This window comes from Protopterus annectens, chromosome 2.part2 (genome assembly GCF_019279795.1).
Source record: "Protopterus annectens isolate FY-2018-M chromosome 2.part2, PAN1.0, whole genome shotgun sequence".
In the NCBI taxonomy this organism is placed as follows: Eukaryota; Metazoa; Chordata; order Ceratodontiformes; family Protopteridae; genus Protopterus; species Protopterus annectens.
Window position 1 is genome coordinate 661,829,375 of NC_056730.1, and position 26,927 is coordinate 661,856,301.

The 26,927-nt window shown below is 42.6% G+C and overlaps 1 protein-coding gene across 1 annotated transcript in view; it reads right to left on the bottom strand.

The window, feature by feature from the left end:
• The window catches only part of DNAAF9 (dynein axonemal assembly factor 9), a 2,711,795-nt gene that overhangs the window by 556,415 nt on the left and 2,128,453 nt on the right, over positions 1–26,927 (bottom strand). Inside the window, exon 31 of the mRNA XM_044064082.1 lies at positions 16,384–16,470. Within this exon, the coding sequence (XP_043920017.1) occupies positions 16,384–16,470 (87 nt within the window). The remainder of the gene's footprint in view (positions 1–16,383; positions 16,471–26,927) is intronic.

The window sequence follows — 26,927 nt, forward strand, 5'->3', positions numbered from 1 at the left end:
ATACCTGGGAGGCAGACAACAGGCAGTCCTGTGGAAAGATAACTTATCTACCCTTTTACCTATAACACTTGGAGTCCCCCACGGATCCATCTTAGGGCCCCTCCTATTTTCCATATTCATTAATGACTTGCATAAAGTAATACCAGACACTACCTGTATTCAATACGCGGACGACTCACCCTAATATGTTCTGCTACAACCCCAGAAGAACTACAGACATTATCCCAAAACACATTTAACATAGTTGAAGATTGGCTCCTCTAATGCAGTCTCATACTAAATCCTAAAAAAAAAAAAAAAAAAAAACTGCTGCTGTTCTCCCCATCTCGTAAGACCTCCTCTCCAACCTTCTCTATTAAATCTAACAATGTCACTAATATCTCACCAAACTCCTAGGAGTTATAGTTGACAGCAACATAAAGTTTGACTTACATATCGACTTTGTAAATTCAAATGCCCTGGAGCAAATTGTCCATACCTCGACAAGAAGAACAAATGTTCTAGATCTGGTCCTCACCAACATGTCAAACAGATGCACTGCTGCAACTGCTGGACCTCATTATTTAAAACTGACCACAAATCAGTCACCTTCGAACTGACACAAACACCAAAACTCACAATGGGTGAAATCAGACTAAAAAACATCATCAAGGCAAACTACATCCTCCTAGGTGACGGTATAAATGCATTGCAAGCCCTACTCCAAGCTAAAAGTGGTAATTACACCGAAGCTTACACTACAGCCCTGTAAAATAATTTGCATAAGTGTATAAACTTGGCTGTACCAGAGAGAATCAAAGCCAGAGCCCAAGTGAAATCAAGCTGCCATGGTGGACTTCCAGCATCAACAAACTCTACAATAAATGCAAAAAGTTGCTGTCCAAGAAAACAAAGACAAGGACTCAACAATGGAATTCTGCCTTAAGAGGCAAATAAGACACAACTTGTCAAATCCTCCAAGAACTCCTTTGAGAGAAACCTAGCAAGTACTGCCAAGGATAACCATAAGGCCTTTTACAGCTATGTATATAACCTAGAGAGTAGGACCCAAGCAAGTGCAGAACTTGTGGCCAATGGTATCACACACACTGACCCAACAGAGATAGCGAACCTGCTAGTAGACAGGTTTGGCAAAAAGTTCACTCCCTTATTTCCTCATAACTTAAAACAAACCCTCCCTCAAACTCCTGCCACCTTACATATCTAAAGAGCAAGTCCTGAAAGCCCTGTCCAAGGCAAAGAACATGGCCTCTATGGGACCAGATGACATCCCAGGCTGTCTTCTAAACAGGCTAAAACATTAACTAGCATCACCACTAAGTATTCTTTTCAATCATAGCCTAACCACAAGCTTTGGTCCTGCAGAATGGAGAACAGCTACAGTTATTCCCCTCCACAAAGATGGCCTAGCAACAGACCCAGGGAATTACAGACCCATAAGCCTAACCAGCCTCATCTGTAAGGCCATGGAAAGTACAGTTGTGTATACTTACCATAAATGCAGATGTTCGAGTGTATTCACTGTTGCAGTGATTACATTTGGGTAATCTGCTGGCAGGTTGCCCTCAGTCAGCCTGATTAACAAAGTCTTGGGTCCTGTGTTGGTTGCTGTCCCTTCGTCCATGATGTCAGGTTGTCAGGGGTATAAAACATGCATCCGAAGCCATTACATCAGTTTTTCTTGCCCCAGATGTCAGGTGACCCCCTAATGAGGAGCAAATAAAATTAAAAACACAAAAATGTACCTCCAACCAAAAGCAAATACACCAAAAAAGGCAAATGTACCTCCAACCAAAAGCAAATACACCAAAAAAGGCTTTTAAGCATATTAAAGGAAAGTAGAGGCATAACCAGAGAAAAGTAGGGGGCTGGAGAGAGGGTAACCAGGACTGCAACAGTGAATACACTCGAACATCTACATTTATGGTAAGTGTACACAACTGTACTATGTTCTTTGTGTTTCACTGTTGCAGTCATTACATTTGGGTAGATTCCCAAAGCTATGGTTGGGAGGAGGAGTTTATACAGCATTAGGGCCAGCTATAAGGCCCTGCAAGACAGCAGTGGCAAAACCAGCTCTGGATTTGGAGAAAATTGGTAAATGATCATGCTTGGTGAAAGTATGTAAAGAACTCTAAGTAGCAGCTTCTAGAATATCCCTGGTAGGAACACCGCTGAGAAAAGCTGCAGAAGTAGATGCAGCCCTGGTGGACTGAAATCTGATCCCCTGGGGGATAGGTTTTCCATGGTGCTTATAGCAGAAATGAATGCAATGGCTTATCCATTTAGAAATGGTTTGTTTTGAAATAGCCTTCCCCTCTGCCCCAGCTGCAAATGCTACCAGCAATTGTTCAGATTTTCTTCGAGATTTAGTCCTGTCCAAGTAGAATCTAAGTTGTCTGTGCACATCCAAGGAATGCAGAATCCGTTTCCTTTTGTTCTGTGGATTGGGAAAGAAGGTTGGCAAATGAATGGACTGATTAACAGCCACACTGGAAACCACCTTGGGCATGAAGGATGTATTGGTCCTCAGAGATACCCTGTCTGCATGAAAGATGATGAAAGGCTCCACTGCCATAAGGGCCTGTAATTCAGATATCCTTCTAGCTGAAGTGATTGCTAAAAGGAAAGCTGTTTCCGAAGAAAAAAATGTTAAGTCTGCAGTAGCAGCTGGCTCGAAAGGAGGTAGAGTCAGCTTCTCCAAAACAAAGTTAAGGTCCCAGGCAGGGGTAGGAGTTCTCCTGGGTGGTCTCAAGTTCTTTGCCCCTCTGAGATACTGTTTTAACAGGGAATGAGAGAAGAGGGGTGGTTCTGTGTCATAGTGAGCTGAAATAGTTGAAGCGTGGATTTTAATAGAGGAAAAAGACAGGCCCTTGTGAAGCATCTCAGTTAAGTATTGCAAAATCTGAGGTAAATTGGGCGTTGCTGTGTTCCAGGCATTTGTCAGCATAAGATTTTCTAGTACTAGGTCTTCTTGCCTCCAAGATGACATCCATCACAGGTTTGCTGAGGGATGATAAGGGTGAGTTTAAGTGATTAGCCAGGCTGCAAGGTTCAATGTTGGAAGCTGAGGGTGCAGAATTTGGTTCTCCTGCTGAGACAGAAAGGAAGGGGTCTGAGGCAGGTGCCATGGAGATATTTGCGACATACTGCGTAGGAGTGGGTACCAGTGTTGGTGTAGCCAGTCTGGAGCAATCAAGATCATTCTTGATTTGTCCTGTTTGACCTTTAGCAAAACTTTGGAGAGCAGAGGGGGAAAGGCGTATACTGATAGGTTTTTCAAGCTGAAGGACAGAGCATCCACTTTCCAGGCTTCTTTGTGGGGAGTCCTTGTGCAAAACTTGTCCAGCTGGTAGTTCTGGGGGGAGGCAAAAATATCTATGTCTGGGCTCCCCCATTTGCTTGTCAACATGTTGAAGATCTGTGGTTCCATTTTCCACTCATGTGGGTCCATGAGATTTCTGTTTAGTCTGTCTGCCAGTGTATTCAATTTTCCTGGCAGGAATTGAGCTTGTAGGTGCACTTGGTAGCTCAAGGCTGTGTTCCAAAATGCCATGGCTAGTCTGCACAGGGGATAAGAATCTGTACCCCCCTGCTTGTTTATGTACCACATAACCATGGTGTTGTCCGTCTTTACCATTAGGTGTCCTGGATGAATGTAGTCCTTAAAGGCTGTCAGTGCATTCTGTACAGCTAACATTTCTTTTTGATTGATAAGTAGGTGCATTTGATTTGGGTTCCATTTGCCCTGAATGCACTTCCCTGCCAGGTGAGCCCCCCATGCATAGTCTGATGCCTCTGTAGTTAGGGTTTGGGTGGCAGGGGGTAGTGTGAATGGCAGTCCCTTGTTTTGGTGGCAGGCCTCTGCCCATCATAGGAATTCCAGGTGTAGGCAAGGTATGATAGGAATCATTGTTTCCAGGCTGTGACAATGTTGACTCCACAGACTTTTTAAGTACCACTGTAGTTTCCTCATATGCAGTCTTGCATATGGAATTAGAAGACTGTAGGAGGCCATGAACCCCAAGGCTTGCAGTATTTGTCTTGCAGATAGCAGGGTTTTTGTGGCCACTTGTCTGAAGTAAGTTACCAATTGAATTTGCTTCTCTGGTGTGACAAAAGTCATCTGGGCAGTTGTATTCAGGCTTGCAGCCAGGAATGTAATCTGTTGAGAGGGTACCAGTTATGATTTATTTTCGTTTATGGTGTACCCCAGACAAGTTAGAACCCTTTTTACAAACGCCAGATGATTTAGAAGTATGTCCTGATTTTCTGCCTGAATTAGACAATCGTCCAGGTATGGATATATTTGAATATTTCTATGCCTGCAAAATGCAATAACTGGAGCCAGGCACTTTGTGAATACCCTGGGCACAGTAGACAAGTCAAAGGGCGGTGCAGAGAACTGATAATGCAAGTAGCCTGCTTTGAAGCGTAGGTATCTTCTGCAAGATTCCCTGATTGGGATGTGCAGGTATGCTTCTTTTAAATCTAGAGTTGCCAACCAGGCATCTTTGCCTAGCATAGGAAGTAACAGGTGAAGAGTCAGCATCTTGAATTTTGGAATGTCCAGAAAGGTGTTTAGAGTAGACAGGTCCAGAATTGGACGCCATGACTTGTCTTTTCTATGTACCAGAAAGAGCCTGGAATAGAAACCTTGTCCCTTTTCCTCTTCTGGTACTGGTTGAATAGCCCCCATGTTTGAGAGGGAAAGTACTTGTTTTTGAGCCTCTGCCCACTGATTGGGGGCAGGTCTGGCCACCCGTTTGGTGTTTTTCAGTGTGTGGAAATGAAATCTGTATCCTTGGGACACTATATTTAAAACCCATTTGTTCTGGGTTATGAGTTTCTAGTTCTTTGCATGAAGAGCAATCTTTCCCCCCAAAAGGGCGGCTAAAAGGTAAGTGCTTGGTAATTTTAAAAGGAAGTCATTGAGACTGTTTACCATAGGGGGAAGTCTTATCATTCCCAGATCTGGAAGTGGAGGCCCCCCATTGCTTAGTTCTGAGAGTCCCCTGGGACTGAAACCTGGTACTTTTGGTGTGTCTGGCTTTGGCTTGAGAGGATAAGGAAGGAGCTGGAAAAGACCAATTCTTAGTAGGCCAGTGCCTACTAAATCTTGGAGGTTACACTTGTAAGAAATTTATAACAGTTTGCATAGATTTAGCTTTATCTTCCATCTTTTTTAGAACTTCTTCAGCCTTATTGCCAAACAGATGGTCCTGATTTAAAGGAGCATCCAACAATTTTGCTTTAACATGATCAGTTAAAGATTGCTCCTTAAGCCAAGCATGCCTTCTAAGCACAGACCCAGTAACAGCAGCCCTGCAGGAGGCCTCTAAAGAATCAAAACCACATTGCAAAGTATGTTTTCCAACTTGTTCAGCAGAATGCAATAAACCCTGTAAATCTTTATTTTCCACACAGTCAGGAATCAGCATAATTTTCTGTTTAAGCAGTCCAATAACATGCTGTTGATATTTTAACATATGAAATTGGCAGTTTAAAGACCTGATTGCCAAGGTTGCAGAAGTATAAACCTTCTTACCCCATCTATCCAGCGCCCTGGAGTCTCTATCAGAAGGGGTAGGATTTTTAGTAGTAGACGCCTTAATGCCCTTGGGCCCCTGAGAAATGGTTTCTGGATCTGCAACAGGATTTCTGAAAAGGAACTTGTGGGACTCAGGAACCCTATAGTATCTGGCAGGTTTACTAGGAGCCAGAGGCAGGGAATCAGGGGCCATACTGGATTCCGAAAACACATCATCAACAATGTCTAGTACAGGAGGTATAGCCAAGGGCCTATGCTGAGGTAGAAGAAGGAAACCCCTAAGCCTCGTTTTTGAATCAGAAAATTCCTGACTTTCCCAGTGGAAATGCTCCCTTACGGTATTTAAAGTTTCTCCAAAAGAAAAATCCTCACGGGGAGAAGCAAAGGGAATGAAATCCTCTGCATCAGAATCCTCATAAGTAGGTATGGACAAATCCAGGTCATTTGAAGAATCAGAAGAAACAGAAACCTGATCAGAAGAATCATAATCAAGCTCAGGCCTAGGCCTCTTAGGGGCGGGGGGGGGGTTGACTACCCCTGATTAGAGTAATTAGATCTTCAGCCATGTTGATCATTTGTTTTTTAGGCATAGGGGCCTGAACATGTGGCCTGGGCATTGGGTTTTTAGACATAGATCAAGATTTAGGCCTTAGTAATGAAGGTGGAGTCGATTTAATATGCAAGTCTGTAGGCCTGAATACACCCTCAGAAGCCGGTGCCTGCACAGCGGCTCTGGACCCATCCAAGGTAGAGACATCCGCAGGTTCCATAGGTGAAGCCTCTCACGGCATACCGGACTCCGAATGGGTCTCAGTAGAGGCCTGCAAATCAGAAGTAGCGGTATCAGGGGCTGCGAAAGTGCCTCACTGAGTACCGGCGAACTGGCGACTGGCTTAGGAGAAGCATCATTGGCAGTTTTGGACCTCAGCGGCCTGTCTCTGTCTTTATCTTTGCGTTTTTTCAGAATCCCAGTAGTCGGATGGCTAACCGATGACATTTCTGGATAATTAAACCGAGAACCGAACTATTTAGAGGTAAAAATGTACCGACAACGGATAGTGCGCTGATTAAATAAAGCACAAAACTGACAGTAAGGTACATCGTGGTCAGGGCCTAGGCAAGGAATACAGTACGAATGAAAATCTTTGTGAGGTATTTGCTTTTCACACGTAATGCAATTATTAACTTTTACTGACATCGGAAAGGAGCAAGAAAAAGTTTCTCCAACGGGGTACTTAACTTTAAGTTGAAGACTTTGGTTCTGAAACTTGAAAACAAAAATTTCAGGAGTCGGACGACCAGCACTTGCGGACTGCTTCTGCTTCGGGCACCGCATGGCAAGAAAGACTGGTGTAATGGTGTCAGATGCATGTTTTATACCCCTGACGACCTAACATCATGGAAGAAGGACAGCAACCAACGCAGGACCCAAGGCTTTGTTAATCAGGCCTACTGAGGGCAACCTGCCAGGAGATTACCCAAAAGTAATGACTGCAACAGTGAAACACAAAGAACATTGTATCATTATGGACCTCATAAATAAAGACTTAGGTGACCTCCAAACCCTGGATCCTACCCAATCTGGCTTTCTGAAGAGCAGATCCTGCCTGTTAAATCTGGTGGATTTCTTTAAAAGTGTGAATAAGGCCACTGATGAGGGCAAATTTATGCACACAGCATACCTCAACTTGGCAAAGGCTTTCAACACAATCCAACATTCAGGCATTACCGATAAACTTAAACTGAATGTAAACCCCTTTGTTGTAAGATGGGTTGCCAAATGGCTCACAAACTGGACCCACACTATCAAAGTGGGTGGCTTCATATCAACCAGCAGACCTGCTACCAGTGGGGTACCACAGGGGTTCAGTGGTGGGCCCCCTACTTTTTGGTATATACTTCTCAGAAGTTCAGGTCCAAACTAAAGGGTTGTGGCTGATCAAGTTTGCAGACGACTGCAAACTAGATCCAATAACTGAATCCCCAAATTATGTCAGTATACTCCCGGATGGTCTCACACAGACCAATGATGGATGTATTAGTCATGGTCTCAAACCGAATTCAAAGAAATACATCATCACTCCATTTGGCACAAACAGTGTCCCTTCACACTATCAAACTGATAACAATACCCTAAGTACCCATGAAGTTGTAAGGTATCTGGGATTATAGGTTGACCATGACCTTAACTTCGACCACCATGTGTCTACTGTAGTAAGGAAAGCTTTCTACATGGCACACTTGATTAATAAAGGCATCGTCTCGACAGCAAAAGAAGTTACAAACCCCCTATAATTGGCACATATCTGGCCCATAATTGAGTATAATGCCCCATTCAGTATGTACCGTACTAAGAACCTACAGTAACTAGAGAGACCTCACAAGCCCCTAACAAAGAAGATCAAGGACTCCAGCATGTGCCTTACACAGACTGACTAACATCCCTGTCACTATACTCCATATCATATAGACTTCTTAGTGGAGACTTATGCCTGCTCTGCACAGCAACCCAAGACCCAAACCTAATGAACTTACTGCACATCCATAAATCAAATGGGTCTATGGCTACCCGTTCCAGGGACTTAAATATGGCCTGAGACTTAAACAGTACATGATGGAGGGACAGACTGATCTCCCAGCGACTACCACATCTTTGGAAAGGCTACCAATTCATGTGAAACAGAGCACCTCTATGACACTGTTCAAGAGGAACCTGGATGAGTGGATGGGGCACCGTAAATTTTTACTGGGGATAGTGTCCACAACTCTCGCGGACATGGGCAGTCACCAATAATTGCAATCTTGGGTATTGACTAGTACCTCTACAGTATTACACTGGGTTGAAAATGGCCTCTGGGTCAATAGCCTAATAATCTCCTGTGATCCTATGATCTTGCCCATTAATGAATAATCCTGGATAACCTGTAAAGTCTATTCTCAGTTTGTATAAAATGCCTCTCTTGTACTGTATCACATAGGTTTGGTAGTTAATTGCTGTTATTCCTAGCATGGCTGAGGTGAACATTGGCTTGCCAGACTTTTCCATTACTCTGCATTCTCCATCAATGAGTACTGTGTTCAAATATGGCATAATTTTTGATACTGTTGCTGCTTCTAAAGAAATTTTGGCTGGACATGCAACAGGTTTCATAAATAAATGCTGGTACTGGTCATGGACCCTGAAGAAACTATTGGAATTTTCTGCAGCAAAGAAATATGAGTCAGGTTCTGCTCATGCAGTCAAACAGCCAATCAGAAAGTGGTTATTCTGAAGGAAGTGGGGTGGAGGCAGTGTTTCTCAAAGTAAGTGATAACTACCTGTCTGTCACCTGATCACACTTAAATTATCACTCTGCCTTATGTGTACTGTATTTAACATTCAGGTAGTCAGAACTACTCTCACTAGATCACAGTCAGGCATTCAGTGGTGTCCCAAGTCAGACTGGGTATTCTGGAATGGGGGAACAGTCTGTATGGGACTGTCAAAAAACTTCAAGTGGAAAAAGTCATTACTTTTACTTGTAAATGACTTATATAACTTCGTCACATGTGAAAGAAGCAGAAAATAAGAGATGCAGTCTTACCTTATCAGTTGATTTGTGCAATGACACTTAGGCTTGCCCCAATCGACTAGTAAGTACACTTCTGTCAGATCAAGGAATAATAATGGGGGTCCCTCAGTAGTGTGCAAAACTGTAAGTACCATTTCTACTATAGAAAATTAAATGGAGTATGTTTCTGTTTAACTTATTTTTAAGAGGCTCTGTACTGGTGTGTTAGTACTTCTGTTATGCAACTTGCTTAAGGGTATAATTCCACCTGTAAAGTTCCTATGCTGTCTCGGTCACTCCCTATTTAGTGTACAATTGTAGGTTTAATTACTTTAAGGAAGTAATGACCTTTTACTGTTAAACTTGCTGCATTTTACTGTTTACAATTTGGAAAAGCACTGTTTTAGCTTGACTTAGTCTAATTTTGTTAAACAGCTTACCAGAACACATAGCTGTGACTGCTTTTAAATTGGAACTGAGTGCTCTCATTGGTGTACGGCTGGCATGTTGTTTAGCCCATCAGCATGCTGTTTCAACCTGTGTTAGATTTTACAACTTGACTTAAATATTTGAGTTCCTATTCTGTTAGACTGACTTTACTGTAATTTTATGTCCTGTCACCATGCTGATCAGTTCTGTTGGCATGCATTACTAAGTAGAAACAAAGAGCTGAAAAAGTTTACTGGCAATTAATTACTCTGCATTCTGTGAACTTACTTATTAATATCACAGCTTGTTCCTTAGCTAATTTATTTGACTATGTACTGCTTAACTAAACTACTTAAATTGTGGTATTTTCTTGTCTGTCTCTTATTCCCACTTTATTCTTTTTTTGTTTGTTTTTACTTCACCTACCCCCTTTCCTGGCTTCATATTAACATTTCTCTCTCTCTCTTTCCTTACAGTCCCTTAAGCACATTCAAAAGTCCAACAAAAAAAAAAGACCTGAAGCAAGTGCTGGAATACAAGAACGCAGATACCGGAACCCTGTACAAACAAGTAAAAAGCTACTGCAGGTTGTACTTTTATCAACAGACTGTGAGCAGTGTAGATCAAATATAATCTTCTCTCTGTGATAGTCCCATCAGTTCTGCTGTGCACACTACGGGACCCCTTCCCACTTTTCCTCCTGTTTATTGTAACAAAAATATACAGTTTTCCAAAGATTTACATTTATTTTATATTCTACCTCCCTGATGCTCTAGTAAATCTGCTTTTGAGTTCACACAGATAAAAAGATGTCTTCAGGTACTGACATGGGCTAGCTGATTGATTGTTTTTCTCATCTCACAGCTTTCTCCAAGTCCTAGTTCAACCCACTCCCTTCACCCTTGCTTCATACTCTGGCTCACTCCGCTCCCTCACCCTACCCCCATTCTCACCCACCCCCACTTTCCTCAAACTTATACACTCACTTTAACCACACCCCACAACCAATTTCCTCCTTCCAGCCAATCCTAGCTATCCAATAACTCAAAACCACCTCCTCCACCCTATTACTCTAACTCTTAACTACCCTCACTTCTTTCACTCAGTATGTAATATGTTACTCATCCTACTTAACTACCTCCTTCTACTCACTCTGTCCTACTCCACCTCCTATCACTCCCCATTACCACCACTCCCACTCTTATCCAATTATCTCACTCAATCACTACAATCCACTAACCTCTATAAACTTCTCAATAGCTCCCTCACTGTTTACTCACTTTCAAACTCTGACATAAATTTAAAATACTTCTTCCTCCCTCTTCGCCGACAAAACCTAAACTTCTCTTCTATAGTCCCCTTACTGCAGTATACTGGCTGGCGATATTCACCCCAACCACATATACCAATATTCACCCCTCTAACATTTCTACTATATTACCTGACCATTCTCCTGCCTCGCCCCCTATGGCCCCATCCAAACTCCTCAACCTCATTCCCCAAAACTTAGACAATATTCTCCCTCAATAGTCAAAGCATTGCTAACAAAGTTATTTCTTTCCATGACCTTATCTCTCTCTACAACTCTAACATTCTCACCCTCTCAGAAACATGGTCACAACCCCATATTACAGACACTGAAATCCTCCCTCCTTGTTACAACATCCTCTGCCTTGATCAACACAAGAAACAAGGTGGTGGTGTAGCTATCATATACTCTGACAAACTTTCTCTCTATCCACTACCTACATCTCCTCCCAATTTCCATCCAGCTGAAATTCTTATTGCGAACTGTAAATTAAATATTCACAAAAACCTAGCCAAAGTAGGAATTTACATCCCACCTGGCAACAACATCCCTACCCACAAACACTTTCTCTCCTGGGCATCTGAAAACATCTCTTATGAGACTATCATCCTAGGTGATGTCAATATTGATGGAACTCTCTTAATTCCTACTCTCCCAATACTAGCATTAATCTTTTTGGATTCTCTCAACTCATCACCTCTCACACCTGTATCAATAAACACACAAACAACAGCACTACCCTTGACTGGATCCTCACCTCTAACCCAAATCTGTATCACAATGCCAAAATTCTACTTGACTCCTTCAGTGACCATCTCTCTACCCACATGTTACGACACTCACCTCATCTGCTAAAACCTCACCAATACAAAGACAGATGCAATCTCTCTAATTTCTGCCCAGATACCTTCAATAATCTTCCCTTCTCTATTAACTGATGCTTTCTCTATGCCCTCCCTCTCAATGAGGCTGTCTCCAAATTTAACGCCACCTTCCTGAATATCCTAAACTCCTTAGACCTCACTAGAAAAATAAGAACAAAAACAAGCTTTGCTTCATGGTTAACCCAATCCACCCATAAACTAATGCTTAAATGAGACAGCACCTGGAAAACCTGGAAAAAAAAAACTCCCATCGCCATCTCCAAACCTACAGGGAACTAAGGAACCTAACCAAGAAACAAGTCGATCTGGACAAAACACTTACCATCAAAAACCACCAGATAACCCCAACTCCAACATGAACAAGTTTTGGAATAGTATCAACATACTTTAACATCCAGGCAAACGTTCTACCTTCAGCCCCTGTACTAACAGCTCACCAACAGACACTGCCTTCTTTCTTAATTCCTTCATCAGCTCTATAAAAAGTTAACTAAATCTGACAGCACCTCCATCTCCCCTTCTGATCTCCTTCCCTCTACCAATTTCACCCAGTTTTGTCTTAAACCTGCTCCTACTCCATACATCAAATGTCTTCCTACTGAAATGAAAACCTGCTCCCCCTCTGCTGACAACTTATCTCCTCTATTCCTTAAACTTGCAGCTAACTCTGTTTCACATCCAGTCTCCATATTAGTAAACAGGTCAATTCAAGAGAACACATTCCCTGGCATTTGGAAATCATCCTATATCATAACCCTCCACAAAGGTGGCAATTCAACTGAAACAACCAACTGCAGACCTATCTTCATGCTATCCCACTTAGGCAAAATTCTAGAAAAATGTATTCATAACCAGTTTCGCAACCATCATACAAGACAACCTGTTAACTCCCACCAAACACAATTTCGTCCTCACCACAGCACCTCTACAGCTCACATTTCATTTACACAGAATATCACCAAAGCACGGGACAAAAAACTAGTCTCATGCCTCTTCCTTGACCAATCTAAAGCCTTCAACACAATTTCCCATAACCTACTGCTCTCAAAACTTTCTTCCCTTAACCTCTCCTCTTCTACTATAATATGGTTTTCCAGTTATTATCCCAAAATCCCAGTCCTCAATCTCGCTATTGTGGGGGGCTGTGCTCCCCACACCCCTCGCTAAATATATATACCAACTCCGAGATCACACTACAGTGAGGAAAGAGAAATATTCCGATCTTCACTGTACTGCGATCTAACACAATGCATATCAAGATCTGGGATTTTCGATTAGGGCGTTCACTAAGATAAACTTTCGTTTATCTAATATAAACACAGAATCTCATGTGTTGATCCTATCATTGATATGACAAAAGGTGCCCAAACAAGTCAGTCAGACACTCTGGAGAAAAAGGGACATAATGCCCTGGAGAGTTAACAGCCAGATGTGCAAGACTACTGGTTGTGCTGGTAGAAGTCTTGGAAGTCCACAGTGAGACAGAACTCATCCATTCCCTGTGGAAACTGCCAACCTTATTCCAGCTCAATGGACTTATTCTTCAGTGAAGTCATAAACTATCACAAGGTCTCTTGCTGACACAGTTTGTTTTCTCAAGTACACCTCATTCTTGAAGAACAATATAGGAGTTCTAAGATGCAGCTAATACCACATACAAAAAAGGCACCTGATAGCTCTACAAACTAGGGCTGACTTGCAGAACAACATTCATGTGTAGCTCCAGGCTGTAGAAAGGCCAACTATAAATGGGCCAGCAGAGTCATCCCCCATGGGAACCTAACTGTTACTTCAGATGACAAGATGTATGATGCTTTGTATGATGCTTCAGTTGATCTGCAAACAGGCTTCTTCTTTGAAGATGGCTAAGTTTAGAAAGACAGAAGGAAGAGGATCAATGGAAATCTTAAAGGTCTTCCATAGTAGCAAGGGCCTATTTCTTTCTCAAAAGATTATCAACCAGGTCTAAAGAAGTTAGCCTAAAAATAACTTCTCATTTAAAAAAATGGGCATTCAGAATGTTATTCCTAAGCAACTACCTGACAGAACATGGTATACGCCAGGCCATACAGTATAAGTGCATGCCTAAGCCTGTGGATCTTAGCCATCACCTCAGAAGAATTAAAATTACAGTAGGTCACACAGTAACCCAATGAAAATGCAGAGTCTTCAAAACATTCTCCTTAAGCCTCCTATCGGGGGGGGGTCACAAACCTGTTTAAGAGTATCATTCTTCAGGAAAAACTAAAAGCGCAAGAGAAGAAAAGAAGAGCAGACAGCCTTACCCCAATATGACAGAGTCACATCTTCTTGGTATCTACCCAGTACTTTCAGTTCTTTCATAGCAAGGTAGCAAAATGCTGATGTCCATGGGGCCCATGCTGGACCAGAGATTGAAAAGGATTGGACCTTATTATGCCAGATGAGGGATTTGCTCCATTCAGACGAGGGCTGGTAAAGGTTGTTCACCTTTCGGGGGGGCTGCACAAACAGAAACTGGGTGCTTCAAACCATAGTAATAAGGTTCATAGGTAGGTACTGGGCTATCTGCCTGAAGGCATTTATAAGCCTAGCCAGAATGTGTTGGCTTTCGCCGCCCCCTTAAATTAGTTCCGTGTGCCACTGTCCAGCAGAGCCACTGAAGTAATCCCAGGGGTAAACTTTCTGTTTCCCATTCACTCGTCAAGGTTTCTTTTGAAGAGTGTTAGCGAGGAGCTCTGCCTAATGTAGATTGGAATCTTGTTCCAAAGCATGGAAAGTCTCTGGGACAGGAATCTATCCCTCCAGCATGTCCTATTTATTGTTGTGGTGAGGTTTAGATCCCTAGAGCATGTGGCTTGAGGGGGTAAGGTTTTCTTTAGGTGGAGCACGTCCATCAACTCTGTGTTGGACATGGCCTTGTATGTCAGGCAGAGATCACCTCTGAGTAGGCATGGTAGTAATGGCATATTTTAAACTGGCTCCCTGTGTAGAAATAACAATATTTGCTCTGCCGCCTTCTCTATATAAGCATTTAGGAATTCCTGGAGGGGAAATGGGATCAAAGGCCAGGTCAGTCCAAAGATGACTATGTGAGCCTCAAGGTATCCCAAAGTTGTTTTTTTTTTTGGGAGAAAATACTTCGCATCCCCACCCATCTCAGAGACAATGTTTTGTAGGTCCACAGTCACAATGTCTAACACCTACAGCACAGTTTCATGCAGGGGTTAACATACAAAGCTTGCATACCAATTGTGAAGGGCTAGGGATGCAGTACTCAACAGCACTCCTGACAAGGGCAGCATACAGACAACAGATGCTCGAACCAAGCCTGGTAGCAGCATCAGGTCCTATTTGCAAGTAGTACTGTGTTGTCTCCATGACTGAAGCTCCCAACAGACATCGAACCTTTGCTTAACACCCAGACCTTCAGCACTGATCTTTGGCATGGGATGACCTAGTACAGCACTATATATCTAGGATACAAGACTTTGCTTGGGCAAAAGGGAAGACCCTAAGAGGGTGCCCTGGTGTCAACTACCCCATCCAACCTGTAGATGACTCTACAGATTGTTTCCTGGATCAAGGTCAATCAGCTTTCATCTTCTAACTGGTTGTTCCCAAACTTAGCTTATCAGAGCCAAGATGGGTGGCAAGCTGCAGCACCAGCAGGCTGACAAGAACAAATGATTTCTAACTTGAACAGAGATTTGTAAAATAAGTTACTGGCATGCACTTTTAAAGCAGTGCTCCAAAGACAGGAAATTCAAAAGCACATTACAGATGTACTGTGTAATACACTGCAAAAAGTGAGAGGATGGCAAGAATGCATACCATAACTTACATGCATTTATCTAAATGAGAATAAGACAAAAGGCAGTGTTGCCAGCTTGCTGATAGAGAGGTTGTCGCCATTAATGTGAAGCCAGAAACTAGGGTTCACTGATGAGACCTGGAAACTGGAAGGCTTTTTCTTCCTGGAGAAGGGTTAAGGCAACAGAAGTTGCTCTTCTAGTAGCTCACAGCATAAATGAGAGGTAACAGAATAGTGAGATACAAGTTAGTGGACTGCGCAAACGTGTGTGTGTGTGTGTGTATGAAGGGTAATGTCTTAATGTGCAGGTTCGCTGGGTAAAAAAATTAAAAAATGGGGGTTTTGGCCTCATCCTGTACAATATGGATCCTGGCTCAGTTATGGCCTCCTAGTAGCAGAACAACCTTATCCTAACTGGCTTAACTGCTCCAAGGGCAGAGTGTCCACCTGTGATGCTGGTGACTCAGAAATGACTAATGACCAAAGAAGCTGGAGGGCTAGACGGTTGGAGGAGGCTTTAATGGTCAACAGCCAGGTCACATCTTTTAGGAGGGGGATGTGGGCTCGTGATGCACAATGGTGCTATCTAGCAGAGACAGGAGACAGCCTTATTGCAATACACGAGTATACAGAGAGGGAGGACAGCTGCCAATATATTACACACAGAAGCACCCATGGGCATGAAATTACATCAATGTATGCCCCTCCTCTTAGGAAACCCAAGGGCAAATAAGATCCTTGAGGGTGTGTCAGTGTGCTACAGCTGGAGGTAAGATGAGAATTCAAAAGACTAATAACTTGAAAAATACACAAGTAACTTGAAAAACATGTAATCTTGGCATTCTAATAATGAAACAAAGACTTACCATCCTGGAAACATCAGGTACCTTGCCCTCAATAATTGTGGATCAGTAAACTGCCTTTCTGACAGAATAAGGTCAACATCTTCATTCCTTTTAAAATTGAGAAAAAAAAAAGAAAAACATTTGCTATACTCCACAAAATGTACTTGCTGCAGCTCCAACTAGACAAAATGTGTCATCAAGCAATTATATAGTTCAAAATATAGAAAATGATGAAATTTGCACACATCATAATAATTTAATTTAATAATTTCTGGCAGCCATCTTAAGCTGGAAGGGGCTTGTCTTCTCTGTTAGTGAGAGTAACAGGGCTGCTTGACCTTCTCTAGCACAAGTAATTGGTTGAAAGTGCAGGGGCTAGCAAAATTGGGTAGCAATCTGAGGTTCTAGATTCTTCCATCTCTTCCGGTATCTAAACCCTGTGTTTGCAGGGTGTTGCACTTGTTTGCTCGTTGCGCACTGCCATTGCGCTGTTTTAACCCATTACAAGGTATCTCAGTTGCATTTTTTTCCCTTACCAGTGCTTCTGTGTAACTGATGCCCTCCCTTGTTACTACTGTGTTGATTTTATCCAGCCCTACTCATAACTTTAGGTACTCTGTTCTGATAGCACCTACTCTACCATCCTTGACCTCTCTTCCACAGATGCTGACAACCATGGACTGACAATTTCCTGTGTTTCTCCTGCTAGTCTTGATGATATGGGCATCCTGAAACAGTGTAGCAACTGCCTCATGTACACGGACAACCCTCTACTTCTACCACCTAGGAACACAATATGTGAGAGACACAGTTATGTTAAGAATCGAGAATCCTTGCTGTCTCAATCACAAGCCAGTACATCTGGCACTGAGAAGGATTTCTGCACAAACACCACACCTCTAACACCACCCACACCTGTTCAGTACATTCTTACATATGTGGAGGTTCTCAACAAAAACATACCTAAACAAAAGAGACCTCCGAGGCAAAAGCACACACGCACATCACATCCCACTGCACCAAACACCACACACAGTACACATGCCTGTGTCTCACAGCCTCTAAGGCCCAGCCACAAACCCAACATACTAGTCATAGGAGACTCTATTGTGAGACACACAGATGTGCCCATCACCAAGTCAGACAAGGGAAAAGTCACAGTAAGTTGCTTGTCAGGTACTAGACTCTGCCATATCACTCACACACTCAAGTCTCTCAACAACAGGTATTGTTATGAGTCTGTCATAGTTCATGTTGGTGTCAATGACTTGAGACATACCTCTCTGGACTACATGAAGAGACATGATTGAGCTCATTGAATGTGTGTCCCAGGCTGGTATGTCCCCAGCCTTAAGCAGCATCCTACCATCACCCAGAATTATGCCTCAATACAAAGAGAAAATGATTGACTTTAACAACTAGCTTAGTTTCTGGTGTCATTTCAAAAGCATCCAATACCTGACAGCCTGGGAAAACATGACTAACAAACCACGATGCTTTGCCAAAGATGGCCTTCATCTGTCTACCCTGGGCTTCAGGCTTCTGGCAAAGGCTCTTGCCTCCCCCACAGTGCCTTTTTTAGGTAAAGTCACGAGTACAAAATTACCAACGTGAAAATTTCTTCTAAATGAAATTTAAAGGTCATCCTGCTAAACGTCAAGATCTTAACATGAAACTGCACTCATTGCAAGCATTCCTTGCCCTGGAAGATGCTGACATTTCTGTAGTCATTGAAACCTGGTTCAAAGCTGTGAAGAGCACCCCAGCCTTACCAGGTTACTTGTCTGACCATACTTTCAGACCCCAAATGGAGGGCTACAAAGCCAAAGGAGGTGGAGTTTCAATATTTATCAAAGACATACACACCTTCAGGCTGGTCAAACAGTATGATGCACAGGAGACACTCCAGGTGCAGTTAACTGTTGACAAAACCCCTTTTCAAATCATAGCTAGCTACAGACTCCCAACCATAACTCAGGAGGCCCACTCCACCTATCTGGACTTACTTGAATCCATCAAGATTCAACCCTCTACCCTGATCCTGGGTGACTTTAGTTACCCAACCATAGAGTGGAAGACCTATTCTAGCTCAAACACAAACGCCCAGAGATTCTTCAACTTCCGTCAGTTCCAATGCATTGGATCAGCTGGTGGACACCCACATAAGAGGTGAAAATATCCTGGACCTGGTACTAACCAACATGAGTAGCCAATGTAGTACACCTACAGTGTTATCCTCCTTGACAAGATCCGACCATAAAGCAACCACTTTCGAAGTCGCCATCTCCCCTGACCCCCCCCCCCCCCCGCCAGGGTCGAACAAAAAAACTTTTCCATAGCTTAATATATATGTATTTTTTTGGTTTCGGTTTTAAGTGGCTTTACCAAATAAAACAGTTGCTGCTCGCGACCTTCAGCCTTGGATTTGTTTTGGAGCAATCTGTAACTGACTAAGTTTGCAGATGACTGCAAGCTGAGCACTCTCATAAATTCCCCTAGTGATGTGAACATCCTCCAAGAGGGCCTTACCCAAACTAATGACTGGTGCCAGAAGCATAGCCTCAAACTGAATGCCAAGAAATGCATTATCCCCTTTGGGAAAAATGGCGTCCCCCTAATTATCACATTAATAACAACATACTAAGCACGCAATCAGCAGCGAGGGACTTGGCACCTAAGTTGATAGCAACCTGACTTTTGACCACCACATTGCCTCAGTTGTATGGAAGGCTTTCTACATGGCCCACTTCATAAGTAAGGGTATTTCATCCAGGAACAAGGGGGTCATAACATTCATGTACTCCTCCCTTATCAGACCCATTATCGAGTACAATGCCTCCTTCAGCATCTACCTTGCCAAGCACATGCATCAGTTGGAGAGACCACAGAGGTTTCTGACCAGGAAAATCCAGGGTCTCAAACACCTATCCTATACAGATAGGCTAAAAGCCCTGTCCCTCTACTCAGTTTCATACAGATTGCTCAGAGGTGACCTGTGTCTGGCAAACAAGGTCGTCTCAGGCTCAGCCTTGACAGAGTTGTTGCATATCCGTAAGTCAAATTCCACTTGCGCAAACCACACACAAGGCCTCAACCTGGTCTGTAACATTAACAAAACTTGTTGGTGGCATTGATTTGTGTCCCAATGACTCCCCTGTCTGTGGAATAGACTCCCTCTCCATGTCATACAGAGTACCTCACTAGCCCTCTTTAACAGGAACGTGGACGACTGGACAGGAAACAGAAAATATACCCCTGGGATCCCACCTGTGTCCCTTCTAGACAGGGAAAACAGGTGCTGATTTTGTGGGAACATGTGTGAAATGCTTGGCTAGGCTTATAAGGGCTTCTGGGCCAACAGCTTAGTATCACCCTATGAACCTATGAACTTTTAAGATGATACATCTCTGAAAGAAATGACAGAATCATTCTTGTCTTCATACTTTGCAATAATAGTATGCAATGGATAGGAAGTTACAGTCATTTCATGTAGTATCAGCCAATGTTACACAGGAGTACATACCTTAGCCTGCCAGGCAACTACAACCTCAGATCTCATGGACCGAAATCAGGGTGAAAGTACCACAACGGTGAAAATGTTTTCCAGTAATTATGCTGAAAATGCCATTTTCTGACACACACTCTGCAAAAGGTGGGCAAACAAAGTAGTTGATTCTTTCCCAGGAAATATATACATGGTTATTTGACTGTCAGTGATATCCAGCTACAAAACTATCCAGGCTCAGTCAAAGAACAGTTTTTTTTTTCCATTTTGTTTCAGTTACCACACAGTCTTTTAATCTGCATTACCAGCTAACTATAGATGCAAAGGTTTTTATCACCCATTCGCCCTTTTATATCAGCATCATTAAAAAAAAAATTGAAGCTTCAATGTAGTAGAAGGACTAATAATATAAAACTATAGAAAGTTGAGGAGGACTGGAGACAGAACTGTGAAGACAACGATGATTCAATCATCTTTTATTAAACAGAGCTGTGTAAGAAAACCTATCATAACAGCAGATGCTCAAATGAACACTACTACAGTAGCCTTAGCTATATGGGTTATATCCTGCCAAGGGTATAAAAGCTGGCACCTTCCCCACACCCAAACCTGTCACAGGCAGCTTGAGCTGAGCTGACTAAAAGGCAAGTTTGGGTGCAGAGTCCTTCAAAGCTTTCCTGCCAACAGAGACAGGGAGGCTAAGAACAATGCTACCAAGAACAAAAAATAAATAACCACATTTTGGCATAAGCAACAAAAAAAAAAAAAAAAAAGAAAAAGAAAAAGGGAATGGCGGGAGGGAGTGGCTACTGTAGCACTGATGTTGTGACCCCCTGCTGTTATGGTAAGTTTACTTATACAACTGTAGCATGCCCATCATATTAATCACTGCTGCAGTATCCTTAGCAATATGGGCAGATTACCCTAGCTTACTACATTTGGGAAGTAGAGGGAGAAACATCCAAGAGCTCCTGGAGAATTGTCCTTGCAAAGCCTGAGGCAAGCATAGAGAAGGAATTAAACTTATAGTGCTTTGTAAAAGTATGTACAAAGGACTATGCTACAGCTTCTAGAATATGTCTAGAGTCCAAACTTTTCCAAAAAGCCATAGATGAAGCCAAGGCTCTTGTAGAGTGGGCCTTGACTCTGCCTGGAATAGTTTTGCTGTGGTAAGTATAACAAAGGTAATAGCCTTAGATAACCATTTGGAAATAGTCTGTTTTAACACAGCTTGTCTCTTCTCTTGGCTTCACAAGAAATGCACAATTGTTCTGAAGATCTGCAAGATTTAGTTCTGTCAAATAGCACCCGAGTTGTCTGTGGGTATCCAAGGTAAGGGATATTTTTTCTCCTCACTTTTGGGTTCAGGAAAGAAAACAGGGAGATGGTAGTTTCTCTTAAAGTAAAATTTTAGGCATAAAAGGAGGATTAGTTCTCAAATAAATCCTGTCCCTGTGGAAAATGAGATAAGGTTGACTCACCAAAAGAGTTTGCAACTCAGATACTAATCTCGCATTAGTCAGAGCAATCAGTTAAACTGTTTTCAATGCTAAGGACCTCAAGTCATCCAGGTTAGCTGGTTCAAATGGTGCAAGTGCTTACATCTCTAACACAAAATTAAGATCTTAGGGACGGGCCACTGATTTTCTTGGAGGCCTCTTATGCAAAAAAAAAAAAAACCCCTTTCAAAAACATACTAAAATGCAAATGCATTTAAAGAGGAGGATCTGTGGGGAAACAAGCTGAAATGGCTGATAAATGAACCTTGACAGAGAAGTAAGAAAGGCTATAGGATAGTCACTCTCACAAATACTGTAAAACCAGGGAACAGTTAGCCCTGAATGGGTGCTGGTTATGTTGCTGCCACTATCTAGAAAACCTTTTCATAGGTTCGTAGATATTAATTAATTTTTGTTCATAGGTTCATAGATTAGTAATCTAATCTATGACTTTTTAATAGCAGGCTTTCTTACCTCCATTAGTACCTGCTGCAACTCCTCAGTAAACAGGTGCCTAAAAGGAATTAAGACCCTATCATCCAAGCAGTCAGCTGAAGGTCACTGGGATCGGGGTGTATCAAACACCCATGATCTTGTGTAAACAGATCCAGTCTGTGAGGCAGCTTGTGGCAATGGCCCCTGGCCATTTCCAAAAGAAAGGAGGCCCACAATTGCCTGGGCTAGAAGGAAGTCGCAACAATGATCTTGGGGAATTAATTCTGAATCTTCAGAAGTGCCCTGGATATTAGTAGAAAGGATAGAAAAAGCATACAGGATCATTCCTGTTCAAGGAAAATAAAATAAAGCATCTGTCTTCCAGACTTTATTGCATGGAGTCCAGGGTCTTGCAAGCTGATTGTTCAGAGAGAAGGCAAAGAGGTCTTCTTGAGGAACTCCCCAGAGATGGTTCAGATATTGAAGACACCATGATTTAGTTTCCATTCATAAGGGTCTGCCCTAGTCCTGCTCAGCTTGCCTGATATGCAGTATTGCGCGGACAGAATACAGAATGCCTAAAGAGTGAGACTGTGCTGTGAAGCTATATCCCAAGCTAACATGGCTAGCCTGCAGAGGGGGTACGACCTAGTTCTCCCTTGCTTGTTAAGGTACCACATGACTGTGGTATTGCCTGCAACAACTTCAAGAGGTCCTGAGGACCAAAGATTATTTACAGAGTTGACTGCCTTGATCAGGGCAAGCATTTGTTTTATATGTATGTGCTTGCCTCTGTCCTTGGTATCCCACATATCTTGCACTTTTATCCATCGTGAAACTGTTCCCTAAGCAAAGCTGGAGGTGTCCGTGTTGACTGACTGCTTTGAAACATGGAGAAAGGAGGAGAAACCTGGATTTAGGGATATCTGTTGTCTCCACCAAGCAGTTTCTCTTCTAACAAACCCCGGGGCTGGGATCTGAAAAAGTACTGCTGGTGCTGAGACCAAAAAGACTTCACATACCAATGTATCTTTCTCACGTGGAATCTTCCCAGGGATATAATAAGAATCACAAAAGCCATGATACCCAAAATCCTGAGGTATTCCTTACATTGACTGAAGTCCAAGTGGAAAACCCTAACAATAGATGTAGATACAGATCTATTTTTACTGTGGAAGAAAAACTCTTTGAACTGTGGTGTCTGGTTGACATCCCAGAAATACAGTCTTGTGAGAAGGAATTAAGAAAGACTTTTGGATGCTCTCTTGGAATCCCAGCTTGTGTAAGATCGCTCACCCAAGAGAGAGAGAGAGAGAGAGAGATTCCCAACACTTTAAAAAAGACTCTGCAAAGATATGCAAGTTGGTTAAATCTGGAAAAATGTGGATACCCTGTAGCCTGCAATCAGCAAAAATTGGAGTTAGACACTGTGAACACTCCTGGTGTAGTGGACAGTCCAAAGGGTAAGGCAGAGAGCTGATAATGTGATCCAGACACGCAAGACTTTAAGTAACATCTGAAGTCTAGATGAACAAGAATGTTGTGATAAACATCTTTTAAATCTACCGTTACCAGGAAATTTGAATGAGGAAGAGGTAACTGGTTGTGAAGTGATATCATTCTGAATTGGGGCACTATCACAAACAGGTATAGGAAAGACCAATCCAGAACTGGTCTCCCAAGTATTTTTGTTCTTTGACACTAAAAGCATCTTTGAATAAAATCCCTTTCCCAACTGGGAAGGTGGGAATGGTTCTATCACTTCCTAGGACAACATGTGATGGACTGGTGAAAGTAAGAATCTGCTCTAGAGGATGAGGAATTATCCCCTAGAAAGGAAAACGCTCCTCCTATTGCCATCTGTAACCCTGATGAATGATCTTCTTCAGAACCCATTTGTCTCAACCTATATGTTGCTTAAAAAAAAAAAAAAAAAAAAAAAAGGTGGAGATTCAGACTTTCTGGAAGAGAAAAAGGGGCTGCCAGGGTGAAAGGGGTGAACAAAGTCTCCTTAAACTGTCCTTGGTTTTGGGAGTTTCCAGAATTCTTCTTGGAACCCCCTTGCCATTTTTTCTTAAATGTCTCTTTACCTGCACTTTGTGGAGACTGTTTATTTTCTTTCTTACCAACATTAGATGAGAAATAGAAAATCCCTCAGAAAATTTGGAAAAGGAGGGCTGAAAAATCTTAAGAGATTCTCTGAATCAGCTTCACACTTTCATCACACCTTTTGATCACCTCTGCAGCAGAAAAGCCAAAAACTAAATCTTTATCCACATGAGAATTTAAAATCTCATTTTTAATGTCACCTGGGAGATTCTGAGGGTTTGCTATCAAAAAGCTGAAAGTCAAAAAAAAAATCTATTCATTTGATCGAACTGACATTCCAAATTTGGCAATGTCAGTTGTATGGACTGTTGAAAATCATCACCCCGACGTCCGCATTCAAACAAATTCAGAATGGCAGGAGGTGACGTCAGACATTCAGGAAGTTGTGCTGAAGCTGCCATACGAATTGTATGTCCACAGCACAAGTTTTTACAGTTTTGCAATGGGGCAATCCCCCTGCGCCCCCCCCCCCACATCCCGTACAAATTATATATGCCAACTCCGAGATCGCACTACAGTGAGGAAAATGGTAAATTTCCTAATCCGCAATGTAGTGCAATCTGTTATCAGAACGTCAAATGCACATTAGCGAATGTACACTACCATTCTCTAATGTGCATTTGAACATTTTCAGAACGGCACTACGGAAACTGGAAAAGATGCATTCGACCATTCCAGTTTCACGTAAGTGCCGTTCCACATTTTGATAGTAAATCATTTGTGAGAATGCAACCATGCAAACCTCCTCAAAAAAGTACCAGTGGCCATAGCCCTTGAAGAAGTATCAACAGAGACATACACATGCTGTATACAATGAGCAATGACTTGAACAACAGAAGAAATTAAATTATTTAAAGCAGATTTTTTCCCCACAAGAAGAAACTGCAGACAAAACTTTCCTCATACTTTCACAATTAGTCAGGACAAACCTTAACATACGAGCCTGACGATTCAAAATTCTGAAAAATCAAAGCTGCAGAAGCATACACTTTTTTCTCATACTGAGCAATGATCTTCCAATCCTTATCGGAAAGAGTAGGACTGGAATTAACTAAATATTTAGCAGCAGAAGATTTAACTAAAGCTAAAGCTGATGAATCATGTTTCGGAAGAGTGTAGAGCTTGATATATCCTATCTGCCTTTTAGAGGCAGCTGGTTGATTGTCAGGAAAACAGCAGACGATAACACACACATCCTCCAACATTGACAGAACTGGGGGAACTGGTTCAGTTTCTGAAAATTCCTTCTGTAGCAACGCTAGTTATGAAAACAAAATTGCCACTGATTCTAAAGACAACCACAAAGCATTCTATAGCTATGTCAAGAATCTCAATGGCAACACTCAGATCGGCTCTGAGTTACAGCACAGTGGCACTAAATATACAGAACCAACTGATATTGCCAACATCCTGGCAAATAGGTTCAGTGCTAACTTTACCCCCCTCTCACCCCCTAAAGGGCCCATCTCTATACCGGATGAATGCAAAGTTCCTGTAACCACGGCTACACAGGTAAAAAAACACACTCTCCAAAGCCAAGAACACAGCCCAGCACAGCACAGCACATACCTGACAACATCCCAGGCTGCATTCTACATGAACTACAGAATGAACTGGCACCCCACCTAAGCACCATATTCAATCATAGCCTCACCTCAGGCTTTGTGCCCACTGAATGGCGCACAGCGACGGTTATCCCACTCCACAAAGGGGGAGCCACAACAGACCCCAGGAACTACCGCCCCATTACCCTAACCAGCCTGGTCTGCAAGGCCACGGAATGTATCATCATGGAACTTATAAACAAACACATTGGTAATCTCCAATCTCTGGACCCCACCCAGACTGGGTTTGTAAAAGGCAGATCATGTCTCCTAAACCTGATTGACTTCTTTGAAGCAGTCACCAAAGCCATAGACGAGGGTAAGGTGGTTTACACAGCCTATCTAGATCTCGCCAAGGCTTTTGACACCATCTCCCACTCTGGAATTATAGATAAACTCACTAAACTAGGTATAAATCCTTATGTCAAGATGGGTTGCCAACTGGTTCACTGACAGAATCCACACTGTGAAAGTAGCAGATTCCAAATCCGACTTCAGACCAGTGACAAGTGGAGTTCCACAAGGTTCAGTCCTGGGTCCTCTCCAATTTGCTATCTACTTTTCTGAAGTACTGGCTAGCACAAAAGGTCTTTGGCTACTGAAGTTCGCAGGTGGCTGCAAACTAGGAGCCATAATTGAAACTCCTAATGATGTGGACATCCTACAAAAGGGCCTCACCGAGACAGATGCCTGGTGTCAAAGCCATGGCCTCAAGCTTAATGCCAAAAAGTGTATTGTCATCCCCTTTGGTAAAAACCCTGTACCCATGAGCTACCACATAGGTGGTAGTCTACTTAACACTGAAAGTGTGATAAGAGACCTTGGGACACAGGTGGACAGTAGTCTCTCCTTTGATAATCACATTGCCACAGTAGTCAGGAAATCCTTCTACGTGGCACACCTCATCACAAAAGGTTTCTCATCCAGGAAAAAGGAGGTCATTGTTACCCTCTACTCGTCACTCATTAGACCCATTATAGAGTACAACGCCCCTTTTGGTATGTACCTCACAAGACATCTACAACAACTGGAAAGGCCACAGAAATACCTCACAAAGTGGATTACTGGCCTCAAACAGACGCCCTATGCATACAGTCTCAAAAAAACTCCAGCTTTACTCTGTCGCATATCGCCTACTCAGAGGTGATCTCTGCCTAACATACAAAGCTATGTCAAACCCAGAGCTGTTGGACAAGCCAAGCCGAAAAGGTACCCTGGCTTTTGCCACCCAAGAAAATTATTTTCCTGTGCCACTGTCGAGCAGAGCCACAGAAGTGATCCCCGGGGTGAAGTTCCTATTTCCCGTCCAATCATCACGATTTTTCTTGAAGAGTGCTAATGAGGAGCTTTGTTTGATATAGATAGGTAGTTTATTCCAGAGTATGGGAAGTCTCTGGGACAGGAATCTATTCC